This window comes from Apteryx mantelli, chromosome 2, assembly GCF_036417845.1.
Source record: "Apteryx mantelli isolate bAptMan1 chromosome 2, bAptMan1.hap1, whole genome shotgun sequence".
NCBI lineage: Eukaryota > Metazoa > Chordata > Aves > Apterygiformes > Apterygidae > Apteryx > Apteryx mantelli.
In genome coordinates, this window is record NC_089979.1 from 153,141,640 (window position 1) to 153,162,128 (window position 20,489).

General features: G+C 37.4%; 1 protein-coding gene across 6 annotated transcripts in view; it reads left to right on the plus strand.

Moving 5' to 3' along the window:
* Window positions 1-20,489, plus strand: part of SVIL (supervillin) — a 104,982-nt gene that overhangs the window by 57,587 nt on the left and 26,906 nt on the right. For 4 of the 6 annotated variants that reach the window (XM_067291848.1, XM_067291852.1, XM_067291851.1 and 1 more), the window contains 8 exons: window positions 106-140; window positions 1,271-1,332; window positions 1,691-1,830; window positions 3,934-4,186; window positions 7,220-7,706; window positions 9,301-9,520; window positions 15,010-15,142; window positions 19,198-19,275. In XM_067291848.1, the coding sequence (XP_067147949.1) occupies window positions 106-140; window positions 1,271-1,332; window positions 1,691-1,830; window positions 3,934-4,186; window positions 7,220-7,706; window positions 9,301-9,520; window positions 15,010-15,142; window positions 19,198-19,275 (1,408 nt within the window). The remainder of the gene's footprint in view (window positions 1-105; window positions 141-1,270; window positions 1,333-1,690; window positions 1,831-3,933; window positions 4,187-7,219; window positions 7,707-9,300; window positions 9,521-15,009; window positions 15,143-19,197; window positions 19,276-20,489) is intronic. The other 2 variants (XM_013949296.2, XM_013949300.2) reach the window with 1 other exon arrangement.

Consider the following 20,489-nt stretch of genomic DNA (forward strand, 5'->3'; position numbering starts at 1 on the left):
GTTCTTAAGAATTTTGAGGTCTCGCTACTTCAGATGCTGTTTGAATCTCATTTTTTGCTGTCTCATTTCCAACTAACTTCTTTCTGTTTGATAATTTTTCACTAGGTTAATTTTGAGTCCAGAAATGCCAACTGCTGAAGGTATGTTGCTACGCTGTATGCTAAGGAAGAAATGGGAGCAAATTTGTTTTTGTTTTTATTAATGAAGAAATGTTTGCTAGTGCAAACAAAGTCCACTAGAAAATAAGTATCGATACCTGTGATGTTTGAAGTACCACTCTTCCTTGGGCCATGCCTAGTACAGACAACTTCAAATTCCATTTAAGTCTTGTGGCTTCCTCACTACTTGGTAGGGGGAGGGCGGGGGGAGATTGTTTGATAGTCTTTAGCATAATTTTTATCTGATTTAGACTGTAAATGAGCTAATTGGTGCTAAAATACACTTTTTAATCAGTGATCTAAGACAAATGATTAAAAAAGCCTTTACTATAGTGGAAGGCTGATATTGGTCAAGTATTTTCTAGCCAATGAAGTTGCAAGACACTAGATATTAAAATTATATAATTTAGTCCACCATTTTGCTTCTTTCCCTCTTCACTCATGGCAAATCTGGCACAAATTAAGAAGCTAATCTCATGAGCAGCTAAATTTAGACTTTTATGCTTTGTGCTATTTGAAAGCTGATATTCTCTGCAGCTCTGAGATGCTGGTTCTTAGATTTAGGAGATGCTGATTTCGGCTGCTAAGCATACCAGCAGAACCTTTGAAAAACGAGGAAACAAGATGATAAATCAGAATAACCAACTTTCAGGAGAGACTATCTTGTCTGTTCAACTGGTAGAAAATAAATGTTATATTCAGCAGGATGAGAACTACACCTTAGGATAGTGGTTGGTCTTTCAGTCTACAGATATTTTCTTAGTCCGTGTGATATCATAGACCAGTATAAGAAGTCTGCTGAATATTCATAAAAGTTGGATAACTAAAGACACACAAAAGAAGTCTTTTATTCTTGAATCCTGTTCAGAATTTTACTTGCATTTACATGTATTGTACTGGAGGAAAGTTTACACAATTTTGGGGGTGATATTTCTTTCATTAAAAGGGAGTAACAGTCAACTTATTTGCTGGTGATGCTTCTCCTCATTAGTAAATTTTTTTTGTTGTTTTTTTTTTTTTGAGGAGTCCAGAAATTGCAATTCATAAAACCTTGCACATAACGTGGGCTTGATTCATTACATTTAACCTCTTTTTTTTTTTCCTCTTTGTAGATGAAGAAAAAATGGATGACCGAGCCAAGCTAAGTGTAGCTGCAAAGAGGCTACTTTTTAGAGTAAGTTTTCTTAGTAGAAGACTCAGTTAAACATTTCATAAACAAAACACTGAAGAGCCCTAAGTGTATTAGAATGAAGCATAATGCAGTTAGTCAAGTCCAAGTTATATAACTTCATCTCTCCTATCAACATAGTAGACCTGTTGCTTTAAAGTAGTCTTTTGAGAATATCATTTGTGCAGTTCAGATGTGTAGTTATTTTTAACTCCGTGGTACTTACCGTGCAATTATATCCTGCTTCTAAATCAGAGATGGACATTCAGGAAAGTTAATACTTTGCATCCAAGAAAGCTGAAAAGAAATTACTGTTTTAGTAACTTTTCTTCCAAGGTTTTAATTATGACATATGTGCTCTTAGGAAATGGAAAAATCATTTGATGCAAAAAATATTCCTAAGCCACCTACAAGGAGTTCAGCAGTAGAGAGAAGGCTGCGGCGTTTGCAGGACAGATCACACACGCAACCAATTACCAGTGAGGAAGTGGTCATTGCAGCTACGTAAGTTTTATTCATGTGTTAGCTCCATCTCTGGTTCCTGCTTTTAAGTACGGGAATAAGTGTTATATATGTAGTGTTTACAACTTTGTATCAAGCAAAAAGTTCATTGTTAAGGGCCACCTTTCTTTAGAACCACAGGAGAAGCTATATTGAAATTCCTTTTTAGAAGTAAAGGGAACAGTAAAGGATAAATTGTATGAACTGTAATCTGGCAGAAGGTTTGTGGAGCTGTAGATTAGAAGAAGGGATTAATCATAACGTAGGTTTGTATCCCAAGTGAAAAAGATATTTTGCATTGAGGAAATCTGCATAATTTGTTATGGAATGTATTTGTATTGGGGAAGACCTTTTAAACTCTGAAATCTCAAATGGACTCTTGAAAATTCATTTCTTGCACTCTGGTCATATACCATATAATCTTTCTGTGGGGGTAAGGAGATTAAAAAAAAAAAAGGTAAATAAGTGTTGGGGAAAAAAAACAAGCATGTTCAGCTACTCATCTGCTAAAAGATGGTTTGTGTTATGGATAACAAGCAACCTGAAGAGACAACCTGTTTGCTCCTCTAGGTTTTAAGTTCTTTCGAAGTATTTGAAGTTATTTTGCAAAGTTCACAGCAGATAACTCAGTTAATTATAAATCATTGCTGGTTTTTTTGTTTTGTTTTTTGTTTTTGGTCTTTTCTGTAGTTAACACTTAATGTATTGCTTTTCTTAATGCTTTTTTCTTCTCTCTCCCTGTGAATTTTCCCTCCCTTGGCAATTCTTTAAAGTGAACCTACCCCTGCTTCACGTTCTGTGAATACCCACACAGTAGTGACAAGAGTACCTAGTCCCACTGTAGTTAAGAGCACTGTACAACCTATCAGGTACTGGGGGGGATAAACATGCATGTTACATGGAGCACAAGATTCCTCAGTAGCAGATGCATCTTTAAAATCATGAATGCCTTTTCAATGTGTCAAGTTGATACTCGTTTCAGGAATATTTAAAATGTATTTGTCAACTTCATTTATGTCTGCATGATAAATCATTATGGCTTTTTGTTGTCAAGCATCTGATTTAGGACCTTCTAACCACACTTAACTCTTCTAGAGCATATTCTTTTTTTATGTGAAAGAAATGAACTTGCATGTGGACAACCCTAGCAGAACCCTCTTTGCTCTTGTACTTTTTTTTTATACAGTAATGTCATCTTAACATGAAAATATCAAAGCTGGGTGCTTGATTTCACAAGCAGTACATATCCTCTTTGTCTGTCTCTACATATTTTTTTAGCTTGAAAAATTAAAGGAAAGATAAGAAATTGCACCACCTATAGGTAAAAACGCAGAATACTGTTTGCCTGTTCTGAATTAGAGTGAATTTTAGCAAAGAGAGCACGTCAGGAAAAAGAAAAGAATGCTAATTCCATAAATGTGGCTGAATCTAGCTAGAGGTGAATAAAATACATTGTTGTAGAGACAAATGCATTTACAGCTTTTATGAATGAACATGTCTGCCTTCAGCATTGGTCAAACTATCTTTAAAATTAATGCAATATATTTCAATTGTTTTTTGTTGTTGAGTTACCCCAAGTAACTCAAAACAAAAGTAACCCTGAATTCTGTTCCACTTTAAATTATAAGGGGAATTACAATTTATGCTAACTTAAAAGCAGTACTAACTTGGAATTTAGATCCATATTAATTGTTCTTATTGTATATGCTCCACCAATTATTTCTAATAAATTGAGTTGTACATAAATTGCATTGCAGGACAAGTGTTGGCTCTACAAGAGGCATCTTAAATGTGTCTCTGTAGCTCTGTATTCTGTATAAAGTGATTGGTCTGAAAACTTTGTTTTCAATCCTGAGTTCCCCTTTCAAAAAATTGTTGTGTCCTAATCAGATGAATTTGTGATGGAAAATTTAACTTTCTTTAAATCTTCAGCTGTTTAATTCGAATTCATCATGCCAATGTTGAACCACTGCATAACCACTTAAGCTGCTGTATTACATTGGCTATTGTTATGCTTCATGTGCAGTTCTTCTGCCTCTATCAAGTTGAAATTAAAGAAGCTGTTATGAGGTTTTTAAAAACTCATTTCCAGTTCTGTTTCTTCAGCTTGCAGGCATCAGCACACCAAAAAATTTTTGCTAAAGAGGAGATAAGAGCAGCCAAAGAGGCAATGGGTCAAGATCAGTCTGATGAACCAGATTCTTCCACTTTAAGTTTGGCAGAAAAGATGGCTTTGTTTAACAAACTGTCTCAACCAGTGTCCAGGGCCATCTCCACAAGGAGTCGAGGAGACATTAGGCACAGGAGAATGAATGCTCGTTACCAGACTCAGCCAGTCACTCTTGGAGAAGTTGAGCAGGTAAGTGTAATCTTAGCTCTGCTTCCCTCCTCCTTCTTTCCTTCCCTCCTCCTTCTTTCCTTCCCTCCTCCTTCTTTCCTTCCCTCCTCCTTCTTTCCTTCCCTCCTCCTTCTTTCCTTCCCTCCTCCTTCTTTCCTTCCCTCCTCCTTCTTTCCTTCCCTCCTCCTTCTTTCCTTCCCTCCTCCTTCTTTCCTTCCCTCCTCCTTCTTTCCTTCCCTCCTCCTTCTTTCCTTCCCTCCTCCTTCTTTCCTTCCCTCCTCCTTCTTTCCTTCCCTCCTCCTTCTTTCCTTCCCTCCTCCTTCTTTCCTTCCCTCCTCCTTCTTTCCTTCCCTCCTCCTTCTTTCCTTCCCTCCTCCTTCTTTCCTTCCCTCCTCCTTCTTTCCTTCCCTCCTCCTTCTTTCCTTCCCTCCTCCTTCTTTCCTTCCCTCCTCCTTCTTTCCTTCCCTCCTCCTTCTTTCCTTCCCTCCTCCTTCTTTCCTTCCCTCCTCCTTCTTTCCTTCCCTCCTCCTTCAGTGTAAAATGCCATAACAGCTGGCCTTTCCTTTGCTCTGAGCTACATACTGGGGTCTTGACATACTCGCAGGAAAAAGCTTGTCAGGAAGCAGTCTTCTGACATTGAGGAACAACATCCTCTAAAATGTTCGTGTTTCATTGATGTGTTTTTCCTTTTTAAGTAATTTAAGGGTATATTGTCTTCCTGATGTTGTACCTTTCATAGTGTCTGTTGCTTCCTGTGGACTATTGCATGTCTTCTAAAAGAAATTTCCTAACCAAAAGGATAAAAACTGTGACACACCTCATTGTGGTTTATATATATTTTGGGGAAATTTTGGAGCTTTGCCATGTGCCTCTTTATGACACTTTCCTGAAAGCATTGTATATTTCTATTACTAATCAGGACATTATTCTGCCCCTTTCTTCTAGAAGGGGACATGGAGACCTTTTTTCAAAAGCAGAATTTCTTGTGAATTTCTGAAATTCACAGTTGAAATGATTTAACTTGTGCAGTGGAGTTGATCTTCCTTTTCTATGCTGTAATCCTTCATATTATTGGAACAGCAAAGGAATGCCTTTTTAGTGAAGTTCAAGCATAAAATGGGCAAGCAATGGTCTTTCAAAGCTGATGTTCACAACAGCAGAAACATGAGTCCCTTAGTATTGCATCTTTAAAAGGAAAATTACTTTAATAGTGAAACACAACTCCAGGTCATGTTCTGTTTCTAGGGAGTTGAATCAGTGTGTTAGGAAACTCCTACCCTTTTCCTACCGTATTCTCCATTTGTGATGATACATTTTCCATACAACAGTAGAACTGTGTGTGAGAAGGCAGGATTTCTTTGATATTGGTGCAAAGCTGCACAGATATATAATTCTCCTTAATTTACTTAAGCAAAGTGGTAGTAAATGTTTGGCATATTTATCTTAAGACTTCAAGAATCTAATTTCCATTCACTTTCCACACACTACCTACTGTTGTAGCCTAGAATCTTTAATGACTGTGTCACTGGCTTGTTTTGGGGCCAGGAAAGTGATTAACAGAAATGTGTTGAAACAGATGGGAGAGAAGCCAGTGATAGTCACATTAGTCTGTCAGGCTTTTGCAGGAAGAACTTGCACTTCAAGCAGGGATACGCAGAGGAAGTATGATTTGTCATTTCTTTCTGAGCCTAGCAAAAGTGTCACCTCTGAACAGAGTAGGATGGGAATGTATTTGCAAAAAGACTTTCTGTAGCGAAATGTGCGTTTGGAGTGTTGGGGTTTAGTTATAGTTTTTCTAGGAAGAAACAAAGGAAAAAGCTATCAAAGTAGATAACTAGGGGTGTATTACCAAAATGAATAATTGGAAATGTAAATATCTGCTAATTAAAGCTAAAATGCCCTTGCTGATCTCCTCTACATCTCTAATTCTGATAGATGCGATGGAACAAGAGTAAACTGGTAACTATTTTCTTTACATTTCTCTGGAATCTTTGAGCTAGTGTAATAGTCTTTGTTCTGCTTTCCATTTTGTTTAACGTATAACTGTTTTGTCCACATTTTATGGAATTTGCATGTGCATCTTCAGTTTACATTTGATTTGGTCCTACTTCTGGGAATTTGTCTATTGCTTTTGCATGCTGTTCACTAGCCCTGCAGTTTAAGAAAACCAAAAAACAAACAAAAAAAACATCCTGATTTGTATGAAGGCATGTTTGGCAATCCCTTGTGCAGCCTTTCTTCTTTGAGAAGATGAAGCCAAGCTCTGTATTTCAGAAAAATTTGGAATCTTAATTGTCTCTAAGAAAACTATTTTAAAATTAGTGTGTTAGATGAGTAGAAAATAGTTGTTCCCCTGTAGCAGCCAGCAAAGCAAATTTAAAGGGTGTGTGTGGTTTTTTTTTTAATACTACTTAGAATTCAAGTACTGTGTGTTGCTCAGAGGTGCATGAGGCAGCAAATGTTTGATATTTGAAAAAGTTTTAGTTTAACAGTCCTGTGTGAAGGTGATTTATATGGCCAAACTGTCATGAAAGTCTTCCCAATGTAAGAGAACACAGAGCAGAGTTTCTCTCTGGTGCTGAGCTAGCTCCAAAACTGGAAGCTGCATAACCATATCAGAGCAGAGCTGTGCCAAAGCTGATTATCCCTGCTGTGATGCAGAGTTGATTAGCCTGGGCACATGGCCTGTCATCCTGTGTCTGGAACCTGAACTAATTCCTTTGCCCAGTGCTGTGCACTGCCATGTCAGTATAAACCTTTTCATGGAGTTTGACACAACGTCGTATAGCATGCTACACCTATGTCCTTTGTTACGAAAGATGTTGCTGTTTGTGCGCAGTTGTTTCTTCCTTGGGTGGAACCATCCAATCTGCTGCCAAATTATGGGGGCATTGCTGATACCCTCATCTATTTCTGGTGTGTATTGGTAGAGCACTCTTCGTATAGAAGCACATCTCTTGCCCTGAAGAACTTATGTGATAGACTGTTTGGGGGAACTGATGATTTCAGAATTCTTCAAGTCTTATTTTTATTTGTTGTTGTTGTTGTTCATAGGTGCAAAATGAAAGTGGAAAACTTACTCCCCTGTCAGCTACAGCTGTAACATCAGTTTCAACAATGGCCTCTGCCATTTCTCCGCTGTACGCTGGAGATCTGCATGTGAAGCCAGTGAGTGATGGAAGCGTGAGCGCTGCCCCAAAAGCTGATCAGAGATTCCACCCCTCAGCAGAAAACACAGACTCTTCAGGGAAGCACATGCTGAAGTCAGAACAGTGGCAGCCCTCAATGGAAGCACTAGAAAGCAAAAGAGCATCAAAGAAGCACAAAGAAGACAGAAAGAGGTTTCTAGCACATGAAGCTAATGAAATTACAAAGTACAGCTCCTTTGAGGAAGAAACCATACATCCTGTTCCTGAAAAAACAGGGGACTACCATAAAGAGACAACATACAGCTTCCTGAGGAAGGGCAGTATGGAACTGTTTAGTCCACAAGCACTTTTTCAGTCTCTTGAACAGAAGGAATTTGATACTGGTATGCAGGGTAAGTGGGAAGTCAAAGAAGAATATTCCTTTGAAGAAAAGATGGATTTGGAGAGTGTTATGAAAAGCAAGGCTTTGTAAAGAGGTGCAGACTTGCTCTTAGAGTAGTATAGATCAGCAAACACCAGTGGTCTTTCTTGTTTAAGCATCTTGGCGTTTCAAGCATTATGAAGACTAATTATTTTTTCTTTAACACTGTTTAGAGGTAGCGATAGGCCTGTGGAATCTTAAGTTTTGCAAGTATAGTTTTTTCTTACTCATTCTTTTAACTCCTGAGCTTTTAAAGATGGCTCAATTTTTTTCAAATTTTCTTACGCAGAAAGAGGTCATATTGTGTGCTGGAGTTAAGATTTATCCCTTCCTCTTCTCTTCCCCCTGTTCTTCAGAATGCTGAACAAGCTGAAATTGCTGTTCTGGATAAAGTGTCTGGATTTGCTTTTAATTGTTACCTTCTTGTGTGTATATAGTTATATTACGCATTAACTACAAATGTGTATATGTAGTTAATAATGGATGATTCTCAGATTATGAATTTTTCACTACTACTGTATTTTCTCTTCAATGTTGTGACAAAATTTAAAGCAAGTCATTCTCAAAGCAGTTATTTCTATACCCATAGTGTAATTCAAATTTAGATTAAGTAAACTCACCCACCTTTATTTAAAATGCTTTGGAAATAATCTTAGTGATTATTAGTGAACTTAGTTATCACACAAAGCCTTCCATTCTGTTAAGTTTAGAAGGCTTTTGTATTGGCTTCTGTTTTATTATGATGGGGTACAGGACCAGAGTATCCTATGGTGCTAGAAATATTTTTGCTTTCATCCTCTGTAGTTAACTTATGTTGAGGTTAAATTGTCTCAGAAAAGGAGCAGGGAGGAAGGTATAGATCTGTCTGCATTTCTCAAAAGCAGTGTGCATTCTATCCAATTAAACCTCTGTGACTGTAGGGGAGGCAAAGACAGGGATAAAATAGGAGCAGTTGTGCATTAGACCTGTGTTGTGGTCGTAAAATTTCAGAAAGAAAAATGCATTCCATATATTCCATTAAGGATAATGCTGTAATGTTGAGTTCATCTTTCATCAAGGCACATTTTCCTGCATTTTTATTGCTGCATTTAAAAATAAATAAACTCTCTTAGAAAATAAGAACTGTATTAAATTGTTAAATATTCTGCTATCATGCTACTTATGCACTGCTTTACCTGCAAGTTAATTTCTTTTCTAAATTTTGTATCTGCTTCTCTTCCCCCTACTTTTTGGTCACCTCTTTTTCTTCCATCCATTCACGTTCCTGTTGTGACAACAGGAGCAGGAGTTTGTGCCTGGTCTATATGAAGTTTGGAATTTTGTATTGAACATGATACTTTCTGGTTTCATGTGAACTTCAGTAAAAAAAACAGCCAGTCTTTGCAGTGGCTAATATTGAATGATTAACCTTTGTACTCTAGCTCAGCCAGAAATTTTTTGTCTGTTAGGATAGTATGTGATTTGAATGTTTAAAAAACAGATTTGCTTCTTCAGAGTTAGTAATATAAAATATGTTTGATTATAGCACTAAGTGTTAATTCCTTACTTCTCTTTTGAATGGGCAGACCATGTTGAGTCAACTTCTGAGCTCACCAGCGCATCAGCATTGAGGATGGTTTCACAGACTGCCGCTGTGGCATCCTGTAGAATGCAGGAGCTCTCTGAACAATCAGAAGGAAAATTTTGTAAGAATCCCTGTGAGGTGTTTTCTGTTGGAGAGAACAAAGTGCAAACAACTGAGGACGTCCTTGATAATTCCAGCAAAACTATGTCAATTAAGGAAAGGTAATTAGATTTCACTTTTTTGAAATGATCTCTATAAATACACGTGTAGAGTGATGGTATAAAAAGGAGCTTTCTATCTGTTTCTGAAAAAGCTGAGTAGTGATCATTAGGCTTCATTAGATGTCAAGTACTATCAGCAGAAACATGCAGCTAGTCCGTTTGACATGCTTACAAGGCAGATGGTGAATGAGAATTATCGTTCAAAGGAATTCAGTAATCTGATTTTGAAAGAATAACCTGAATAATCAATAAGTGGTTCAGAAAATGAAAGTAGGAAAAATACATATTATAGTTACATTTGTCCTAATATACTTAATAAACTTCCTCAGGCTCTGTTTTCAATTACAACAGTTATAACGTTTTTTTTAATAGCTGCAGCTTTGCTGCTCTGTGGGAGTAGTCTCTTTTTAATAAGCTCAATACAGGGAGTCTAGAGATTGACTCTGTGATGTTTCCCACCTTACTTTAGAAATATGTTTGCCATTTTGACTTCTGAAAACTTACTGCATAAATTTCAAAGGGTAATAAGTTGGACAAATTTGTGGAAGTGTTAATTTTTTTTCCAACCCAAGATCATTCTAATTTGAAGTGTTCTGTGCTTGTGCAGACAGTTGGGGTTCATGGTTGGATATGACAGCAATAGCTGCAGTAGTAGTTGTAAAAGTCATTCTAATTTAATTAAAACTTTGAGAGCAAAAACTCAGACCCAAACTACAAGGGAATTGAGTAGCAGTCCAGTGAGTAGAATTATGATCACTTGCTTCGGGCTGACACGTGGGCCTATTCTTAATTCATTTTTTCTCCAGTGAAAGTAGAATTGATAAATAAAAATAGCTGCTTGCTTAAACTGTCACTGTGTGAAAGTATTCTGTCACTTTGATCAGGTAGATGCAGTAATAGGAACTGCAACCCACTTTTTTTAAACAGGATTCCAAAGTGTCGTTCTTAAATTCACATATTTCTAGGACATGTGAGAGTTATCCTCATTTTTTGACATTCTTCCCCTTCCTCTTTTCCCTTTAATGAAAGAGAGAGTGAGAAGGGCAGGGTTGCAGCTAGAACAGCTATACAGACTTATTCCCCTTTCTGAAGGATGTACTTTTTTTTTCCAGCTTACTGGGTGGGGTTTTCTTGTTTGTTTGTTTTGAAGCTACCTTTTTTGACTTCTGTAAATAGGTCAAATTTTTGGACAGGTAAGACTTAAGTCCAGTAACTTCTGCATTGTGAGTGGTAAATGATCTGCCTTCCCTGACTCTGGTGGGGAAAAAGAGGTTAGGGGGAAGGGGAGATCCAAGCATTAGTAGCTGTCTCAGTCCTAAATTTAATGGTTCAATTCAATTGGTCTCCTGAACTGATTTTAAAGACTGTCCATCTAGATATCCAGTCTAGAATCACTCTAGTTAGGCCTCCAAGACTGTCTAGTCAGTCCCAAAGCCAACACAGGAAAATGCCTATTCTCTTGTCAGGAATTTGGATGTTCTGATTCCCCAAACATCTGTAAATGGCAGAGCTGGTATCAAAATGTATTAGTCTTCCAGAATACCACAGTGGTCTACTTCTTGGCCCAGAATTAAAAAAAAAAAAAAAAAAAAAAAAAAACCTACAACCAGTCATATTCTTTTGCTTAGCTGTAGCTGATGCCAAGTATTCATAAACCTCAAAGAACATTTCTGCTAAAGATTAACTATTACACTTTGGATTTCTTTTTTCCTTTTACGTTCACTAATTCATCTTCCCATCCAGTGGATTTTGCTGGCTGTGTCAGACATTCTTTCACCTTACAGAAGAACAGCTTTTCCACAGATGTAACGATACTTGGGCAGGATACATACATGCTGATCTGGATGAAAGTGATTTTCCACAAAGACTTATTTCACTGAAGTAATATGATCCTTGTGGAGTGAGTGCATACCTGGTATTCTCAGAATTACCTATATTGTATGGAAGAATGAAAAATCATGATTTTCAAGGAAGATAACTAAATATTGCTCAGGCTTGCTATCACAGGCTAAATATTATCTCTGCATTCTCAGTCAAGTAAAATTGTTCTGCTTAAAACACTCTTAGTTGAAAATATGAAAAAGGGTAAAATATTTAAAACTTGGTAGTGAATGGAAGCTTCTTTAACCCTTGCTTCATTTTACAGGTGTCCTCTCTTCTGCCAATATGCAGCCTGGAAGTGAAAGGGAGCAAAGGCTCATATCTCTGAATAGTTCAGGCTGTATTCTGTTTTCAGCAGCCAGTGATAATATTGCCAATCCACTGATGTGTTACATATCATGGTGGAAACCTTTTTCTAATTGTCTTGTATTCAGCCAGAGAAACAGGGAGTTTGGGAGATGCCTTCAGGAAGAGAAAAGTATTGGAGGATTTCATATGGAGTGTCAGTTGTGTATAACTGCCTGTCTCTGTACATTCACGGAGACAAAGCTGCTGGAAGGCCTCCCTATCCACTCTTGTTGGGAAGTGAGCTATATGTCACGGTCGCCATTGTCAAAAGTTACAGATATCTCTCTTAACTGGTGGACCTCCAACCTCTGTTCATCAGGAAGAGCCCGGCCTAAACTATTAATTTTCAACCTTTTCTGATACATGGATGGCAGAACAAGACTTTCTGGTATAGGCTAGACTCCAATATAGTGAATTTATGCACTCTGACGGTTGGCTTCCTTTTTGCAGTTACTTCGCTCACATTGGCCTCCAAGATTTATGAAGGACATGTGAAAGCAACTGGCTGTGGCGTATGTGTGAAAGCCAAGCCTGTGTCCAGTTTAACACATTTCAAGGATAGCACTAGCAGCTAAGATACTACAATATTACCACAGAAAAAGATTTGTCACTTGTCTTTTTTTGCCTGGATTCTTGCCAAAGCCTTTAATACAGCACTCCTAATTTAAGCAAAATCATTGTTTAATTTTTGCTTGTATTTCAGTAATCCAACATTTTGGCTCCACTGTGAAAGTTTTTTGCATTGACCCCATCCTGATGCTTCTGGGATTATGATCATTCTATCTCAGTAGCAGATGAAAAAAATCTGCAGAGTAAGCTGACACAGATGGACAGATATATATAAAAAGCTTTCTTTCAAGAAAAGACAAAAACTAATTTTTCAGATTGAAAAAGGAAGTTTTGGAGGCAGAGGAGGAAGTAGTATGAATAGAACTGTGAAAGTGAATAATGAATGTTTTTTTCATTATTTATCAGAGGTGAGAAACTACAGGTATGCAATGAAACTAGTAGACAGTAGGCCTTAGATCCAAGGGTTAGACCTAGTAGTTGCCATATTTTTGCACACTTTCCAGAGAATCAACTACTGACTACTGTGTGAGTTAACCTACTGAGCTGGTGGGCTGCCTGCACGATCCAATTCAGCAGTTCTTGCATCTTTATTTATGCAAGATGAGGCCCTCCAATTACTGTTAAGTTAGAGCAGTCTGAATTTATTGCTGTTTCCATGGTTTAAAATAATGTGTTGCTTTAAACAGCAGTGAAGTTTTCAGTTGCGTACTGGGCATATGTATTTCTTTAAGGGGTGATTTCACCACTTGAGACAGCAAATGTGTGGTCTTGTTCTAGGAGCAAATTGTTTTGTTACATATATAAGTGAGGAGTGGAGAACTAGTGTGAATCCAACCTCATGACAGAGGAGAGAAAAAGTCTTCAGAGAGACAGAAGCAGTCTTAGAATTATAGATTTTTTTTTTTCTTTTCCTGATCAGCCAAGCTGTTTGGGGCAAAGGTCTAGAGCAAATACCCTGCATTAATGTAAGTGTAAGAAAGAGCTTTTTCTGCCTGCTATGCTGAGCAGCTATAGAAGTTTTTAAAAACAAAGCCATCTTAGCCTGAAGCCAACCAAAATGCTATTCATGGCGTACTTTGTGAAGTATGGAGCAACAAGGCAATGTGAAATGGGCCAGGACTGCCTGGCAGCAGTCAGTTTGGGTGGGAAGAGAGGAAGTAACCGCTGTCTTGAATGCTAACGTTCTTATTGCCATTGTATTCTGTGAATTTACATCATGATTGTTGCATTGTTTTTTGTCTACATTCTTGGTTTTTCTCAAATGACTGCCTTAGAACCAGTTGGTCATCCCTGAATGTGTCAGTAGTGTGGTTGAAGGAAACAGCTGCCTGAAACTTGGTTTCTAGCTAGACCTATGCAGTCTTACAGTTTCCTTCTCCTCATCATTTCAGGACAAGACTTGGTGAGAGGATATCAGTAATCACATCTCTAAAACAAACCTCTATATGTTGTGGTTGGAATAGTTTGCCAACACTTTAACTACTGAACCTGTTCAAACATTAATAGGGATGAGTTTTTGTATAGTCTTTACTGAAATGCTTTAGATAACTTTTTTTTTTAATGTAATAAAACTTAACAACTCAAGTAGAATAAAAATTGATTAGTGGAGCAGTGCTACTGTTTGCACAAGCACTACAGATATACTTTTTATGGAATACTCAAAATGATTTCTGAAAGCTAGGAAATTCATATGGATGTGAGTTTCTGAGGGAGGTAAGTTGAAGACCATATCTCTGTGCCCCTTGTATTCCTTGCTGGTTGCCCCTACCCCAAAACTATTCAGCTCAAGGTTTGTAAGGACAAATAGGTTATACTTCCAACAGAATAGAATTATGTGCTGCACCCAGCACAGCCAATCAGCGTCCCTTTGTACTATATTTAGAATTTTGGTCAAGATTAGATGACAGCACTTTTAAAAGATCATGTTGACCTAAGAGACATTACCAATAATCTGCATTTTTAAATATAAGGCATCCTTTAAACTAATTGAATCTCACAGGTAAATTGCTCAGCCGTAGTGTAGTTAGCACTGAGTTAGTGCATTGGTATTACTCTGATTTGTATAATAGCAATGCCCAAGATAAGCAAGGAGATACTGAATGATCAGTCTGATGGTGACCTCAAGTCGCTGGAGTTCTAGTCTGAGCAGAAGTTGCAGAGTTACCATTTGATGCACTTTGAGACCTAATTGGTGGCTAGCTGCTGAATAGACCTCTTCTTTCTCAAATTTTAAAGAAAATATTTTTTTAATCTGTTTTTTTTGAGCAATAAATACTATGAGAAGGATTCATCTCATTAACTTTAGACACCTACAGAGTAAGCATTCATATCTGAGCTAGTCGCCCTAAGTGTTTTACAGTCAACAGAAGGGTGAGGGAAATGATTCATCTAACCTATTTGTATGTTTGCTTTAGGATGATCTGCATCATACCCTAGTCTCCCTTGAGTGTATTGACAATTTCTACTACCTGTCTTGGATCTAGATGTCTGTTTTGTATTCCCATTCAATATGTTCAGTAAAGCCATGGTATTTGTGAACTTTATACATGTATGAAATTTAAATAGCTATAGTAAGTGTTAGAAAATATTAGTAAATTTTAGGAACTGTTGAAATGACAAGGGTAGCTTTTGAGGATAATGTTAAAAGTACAGTGTTGAAAGACGCATTGTTGGCATGTTTTTCCTTCTAGGTTGGCATTGTTGAAGAAGAGTGGTGAAGAGGATTGGAAGAGCAGGCTCAGCAAAAAGCAGGAGTATGCAAAAGTGTCTGTCACAGATCGTAGTGCGCAGATGCAAGAAGTTGAGCAGCTGTTGAAGAAGAAGGTAACTCTATCCTTGTTAAGAAAAAACACGCTGCTTGAAATGCTACAGCTTTGAAGATGCATCCAACTAGACAGGCATGCCTAATATTAGCTACTAGCTCCTGCTATTCCTCTTGTTGTCGGGCTTGTTTAAAAAACAATTTTCCCGTCATGAGAGCTCTTTAAATGAAAATATGACTTTGCTGTCTTGGTACCTAAAATATTAGTTAGAGGGTCTTACATCAGCAGAAATAAAGCAGTAAGTGGTCTTATAGGCCTTCTGGAGCTTACAGGTATAATGACTGAACACCCCCCCCACACACACTATATATATATATATATATATATATATATATATAAATTGATTTAAGATTTTAAGTTTGGGTGTTTTTTTGGTACGGGTGAGCTTGTAAAAATTTCACATTACTGAAGCTGTCATCTCTGTGTACATACTCCTTCCCTCCTCCCTCCACCATAATTTTGGCTCCTAGGAACACTGAGTAAATGCAGGTACCTGAGCATTTATGAGTTACTTGGTTTTTGTTTATCTTACATGGTCTTTGCTGTTTGTGGATAGCCAGAACTATCTGGACTACAATTTCGTCCGTCTTGTCAGTGTTAAGGAATGGAGCGGGAGATGGGTAGAAAGGTATGAAGGAGAGGGAAGTCTGTGCTGTTAGCACACTCTGGCTGTGTCTATACATCAGTAAGTTGCGTGGCCCAGTAGAGCAGAACAGTTAGTGTTGAGGACCTGGTATCCATGCAGTACTATCTAGGGGAGTTTTGCTTCAGACTAAATCCAATCTGCTTCTGTGGCCTGACTGCCAGTCAGCAGCTGTAGTGTTACATGGGGTCCAGCAGTGCACTTTGAGACTTAGTCTCTTCCAAAAGTCTGTGCGCTCCAAGACTGCTCTGCAATGTGGACCAAACCACAGTAACTGAGAATGACCAGGAGATATGCTTCAAAAGGGTATTCCTGTTTTAAACTGAAGGACTAATGAAAACTTGCCTCTTCTCCAGAGTCTAGTATTTTGAAAGTGATAGTATCAGATAAAATTTGCTGTTCTAAAAACCTTTAATTTGAAGGGATGCTTGCATAGAGGACGAGTGAAGATGAAGCTTGTTTTATAAATTTTACTGGTGAAGACAGTAATCTTTGGATCTAATCATTTAGTTGTGGAAATGCTGCTTCCATTAAATAGTTAGTATAGGTAAGCAGACAATAACAGAAGGTTTCCTTGTTCCATCAGTGTATGACAAGTAAAGAGTTGTTACACAGTTTGTTGTTATCGAGGATAATCTCTGTGCCTGAACATATGACTCATCAATGGTGGCGTGTTAACTGTAGAGAAAAATGAGAAAATGGATTTTGAAGTTTGCTTTGTGGGTTTGGGGTTTTGCTTTGATTTTTGCCATGTGGACTCGGTCAAAAAAGTTTCTAGCAGTTCCTAGTTTGAAGATGTCCTAAAGCAAACAGTTTCAGTGAGGAAAGCAAAATTGCAGTCACACTTTTAACAGACCAGTCTCCAAAATGACAACTGTTGAAATCAGATTACAGATGTTCTCCACCTAAAGACAATGGGGTTGAGCAAAAAGCTTTAAGCAGCTGTCAAGAAGGCAGAGACAAAACCTTTGTTCTCTCTGCTCCCCAGCACCCGTATCTTCCCTGCTCTGATAGCATGTGCAGCAACTTCAACTCAGCATAGCATGTTAGGCTTTTAAAGCAAGTAAGAGAGCATGAAGGGCTTGAAGGGTACAGGCTTTGGTGTAACAGCGCTAGCAGTGGGAGCTTCTGTGATACTCAGTCACCCGCTGTGTTGGGCCACCTTAGCACTTGGATATTTAGAGCCTACACCCAAGGATTTTCATTTCTGCCAAACTGTGGATCTTGGATATATAAGAAAAAAATAACAGTTTTATTAGACACACGGCTTCTTGAACTGTACTGATATTTGTGATGCTGATTCATTGTGTGATACATTAGAAATAATGCAAAGCTTCACTAAGTTGACCAAACTGCTTACAACATGTCATTGTCAGCTGCCCTTAAATCTGAAAATATTATTATTGATATTATTCAAAGTTTCTATATTTTTAAAAGGGCTATAAGACTGCAATGTACTTTAAAAACTTAGTGCCAGCTGTTGGTGGATTAGCAATGGGAGTGCAAGAATTGTATTGACTACTGTGACTTGAGCAAGTTAAAATACAATTTACACAGGTGGCAGTTATGTGTTGACAGCAAGAGTATATAAACTTCTGTCATACCCTGCTGGTTCAAAATAATGCCTGAAGTTTATTAGTTGCAGTATGTTACTCTTCAGATTAATGTGGTCAGGCACCTTTTTTTATTGTTGTTGTTAAAGAGATTGTCTGATTTGTTTTAGAGGTTTGATTATTGAAGCATAGATATATAAAATAGAAAATGTTAAAGTACATTAGATTTCTTGTAAACCACAAAAGTTGATGCTTATATTCTTTTTACTAAAATAGTTGTGTTAAGTAGTGCTGTCTGGACAGTTCCAGTCAAAATGCTTCTGCACAGTTGTCTGCATGTTGAGATATTTCTCTAAATGTGTTAGTCATTTATATGTGGCTAAACTGTAGAAAAGCCATAAAATTCATGGAAAAGTTGATGGAGCAACTTCAAATGAGGGGGGGGGAAAAAAGGAATAAGGAATTAAATGGTGCAGATGCAGATTTGGGGGAGGGGGGGGATCAAGATTTACTTGGAGGTCCAGCATCTGTTTTGATGATTGCTACACATAGGAGGAAAGCTTGAAAGCCATGAGACATTTTAAAATTTTCATATGTACAGTACAACATACTTGGACAATTCATAGAATAGCTCTAACATCAATGGAACAATTGTGCGCTGTCCAGCTGAATAACTAAGATAAATGTCTTGGAAAAAATTGCATTTTATTTGGGAAGAATATTTTGGATTTGGTATGTCTGTATTCATCATCTTAAGTTGGATGGAAGTTTAGTGACTTCCAGGTTTTGTTTCCTGGGTGGAAAAATTAGCTAACTTTAAAATCCTTCCTTAGTATCAAAACACTGAGATTTACTGGAGTGAAAATTCCTATTTTACGGTCAGACATTTTTAACAGACTCCCTGATTAATGTCATTACCAGCTGCACTGCAGTAGCATTAAAGCAGTGAATGACATTTGAAATGCGCTTAATCTTGTAGCAAACTCATATTGTAACTCAGTACTGGTGTTAAACACATTTGTACTAGGGTTGAACAGTCAATTCAAATTACTCTGGAGATGAAGCATATAAAATTTTGATAGTGGTAAGCCCTTAAAAAGTGACCTTTAGGCAAAATATTAGTCTTTCTGTACATAGTTTTATCTCAATTACATATATGGCATCTACTATATTCTTGTATCCAGTTCTAATCAAAGCCCGAGCTGTAATGATTAGGCTTTGTTTTGAGCAATTCTCTAATGAACTGCACTTTCCAACATTCTGTGCAATGTTTCTTGTTTGCTTTAACATATAGGAAGAAAGAAGAATTATAGATGATAATGCCATGGCAAATTCACCTTTGCTGCATGCTATGGGCTTAGCATTTCCCTCCAAATACCTTTTGAGTTTCTATTCCAGTTTTAGCAAGCATTCCTTCATTTTATCTAGAAAGCAGATGATTTGTTATTTAGTAGGGACTGATTAAACTTGCAGCAGAAATATTAATGTTAGGGTTGACATGGTTCATCAATTTAGTGGCACATGAAAGCAAAGACAAAAAATATATATATATCAGCATATGAAAAGTGCATCTTCTGCCTGTGCAGTTTAGTTTTGCGTTGAGTTGTAGTGATACTGTTACTAACTTAGGTAATTCCTGCATGGAATGGTTTTGGTAAACATACTGTTGCGTTATGAAAACATTTTTTCATCTCTGGCTTTTCAGTAGGGAAAACATTTCTAGAAGATTAAAAGAGTGGGATTTGCTTCATTTTAAGAAATTAAGGGGAGAGGGGTTATTTCTTTCCCCCATCTCCATTTCTGGCAAACAAATTCTCTTTTCACTCTAATTCTTTTGCTTTGCTTCTGTCCTTGTCATAGGAACCTGTATATGCTTCTACTTATTCTCCTGCTATACCTGCTGTCTATAAATTTCATCCTTTTCTACCCATTAATCAGGTGAGCAAATGTCTGCATATTTTAAATGTTCTTACTTGAAATTGTTGAGCATTTTGACTTAGGGAATTAATCATCCCCTTAATTGATTAGTCAGCTTAGAAAATGCTGTTTTTAAAAAATGTAGTATTATACACTATGTTGTGTACTGTCTTTCAGTGTATATTCTGGTAGTGTTTCTCTTATGCACTTTTCATAAAAGTAACCCTCTGTTAGACTATATAGATAAGAAATTAAATCAAGGAGATACTGTTGCACTCATTATAGCACTGAGAACTTGAAATTGTTTTAAAAGGATATACAAAAGGAATAATATGTAACTGCTCATCTTTTCTTTCAGAATAAAATGCTATGTACCCTGCCTTCTCTTTAAGGGATGCACATGTACAAGTATAAGTCATAAAATCATTAATTTTCTGAACAAACAAAGCAAGTTCCTTTTGTTCAGAGGAGACTTTCCTACAGTGCTTTTCCTTAGTCCCTGCCTGAAGGACACTTGCCTTGGCATATCCTGCTTCTATTCTCTGAATCTCCCACCTTCCTGATTCTCTCTCTCCCTTCCTTTTTAAGGTCTGTAGTGCTAGTTTGAGAGAATCAAGCCCTCTGATCTCTGATGAACGTGCTCCTTGGAGATGGAGGGTGAAACACAGTGCAAACTTTCTGTTTAATTATTGGAGGGAGGAGTGAGACAGAAAATGACATTGCGTTCTAAGACGCACGTTCCCAAAGCAACTTGCAGTAACGGAGCTGAACTGTGCTTTTGCTTGGGAATAGAGTTCTGCTGCTGTTCTAGTATACCACAGAAAAGCTGCACGTCAGGTTTTCCTTGAAATCATGCCCTTACTTCTGCAATTCCATCCTCAAACAATTTGAAGAACTTATTTCTCATGATTTAATTTTTGTAAATGTAAAATAACTTGCTTTTTTCAGCTAGCTACCTAAGAAAGTTAGCATTTTGGCTAGCGTGGATAGTAGTAATGAATCCAATGGGCAGTTACTCACTGCTAGAACAGAGGGGGATGATGATGGCAGGAGACTACTTAGAATTACGATAAAGCTTTTTGACCACTGATGTTTACCTTTTCCACATTCTCACAAATAACTATGGAAGTAAAAGACCTTTTATTCTGAATTTTTTTTACTAAAAATTAAATTTGGGGCTAGCAACTGAGATGTGTTGGTGTTACCTCTTCTCTGTAAGCTCTGAATTTAGTATA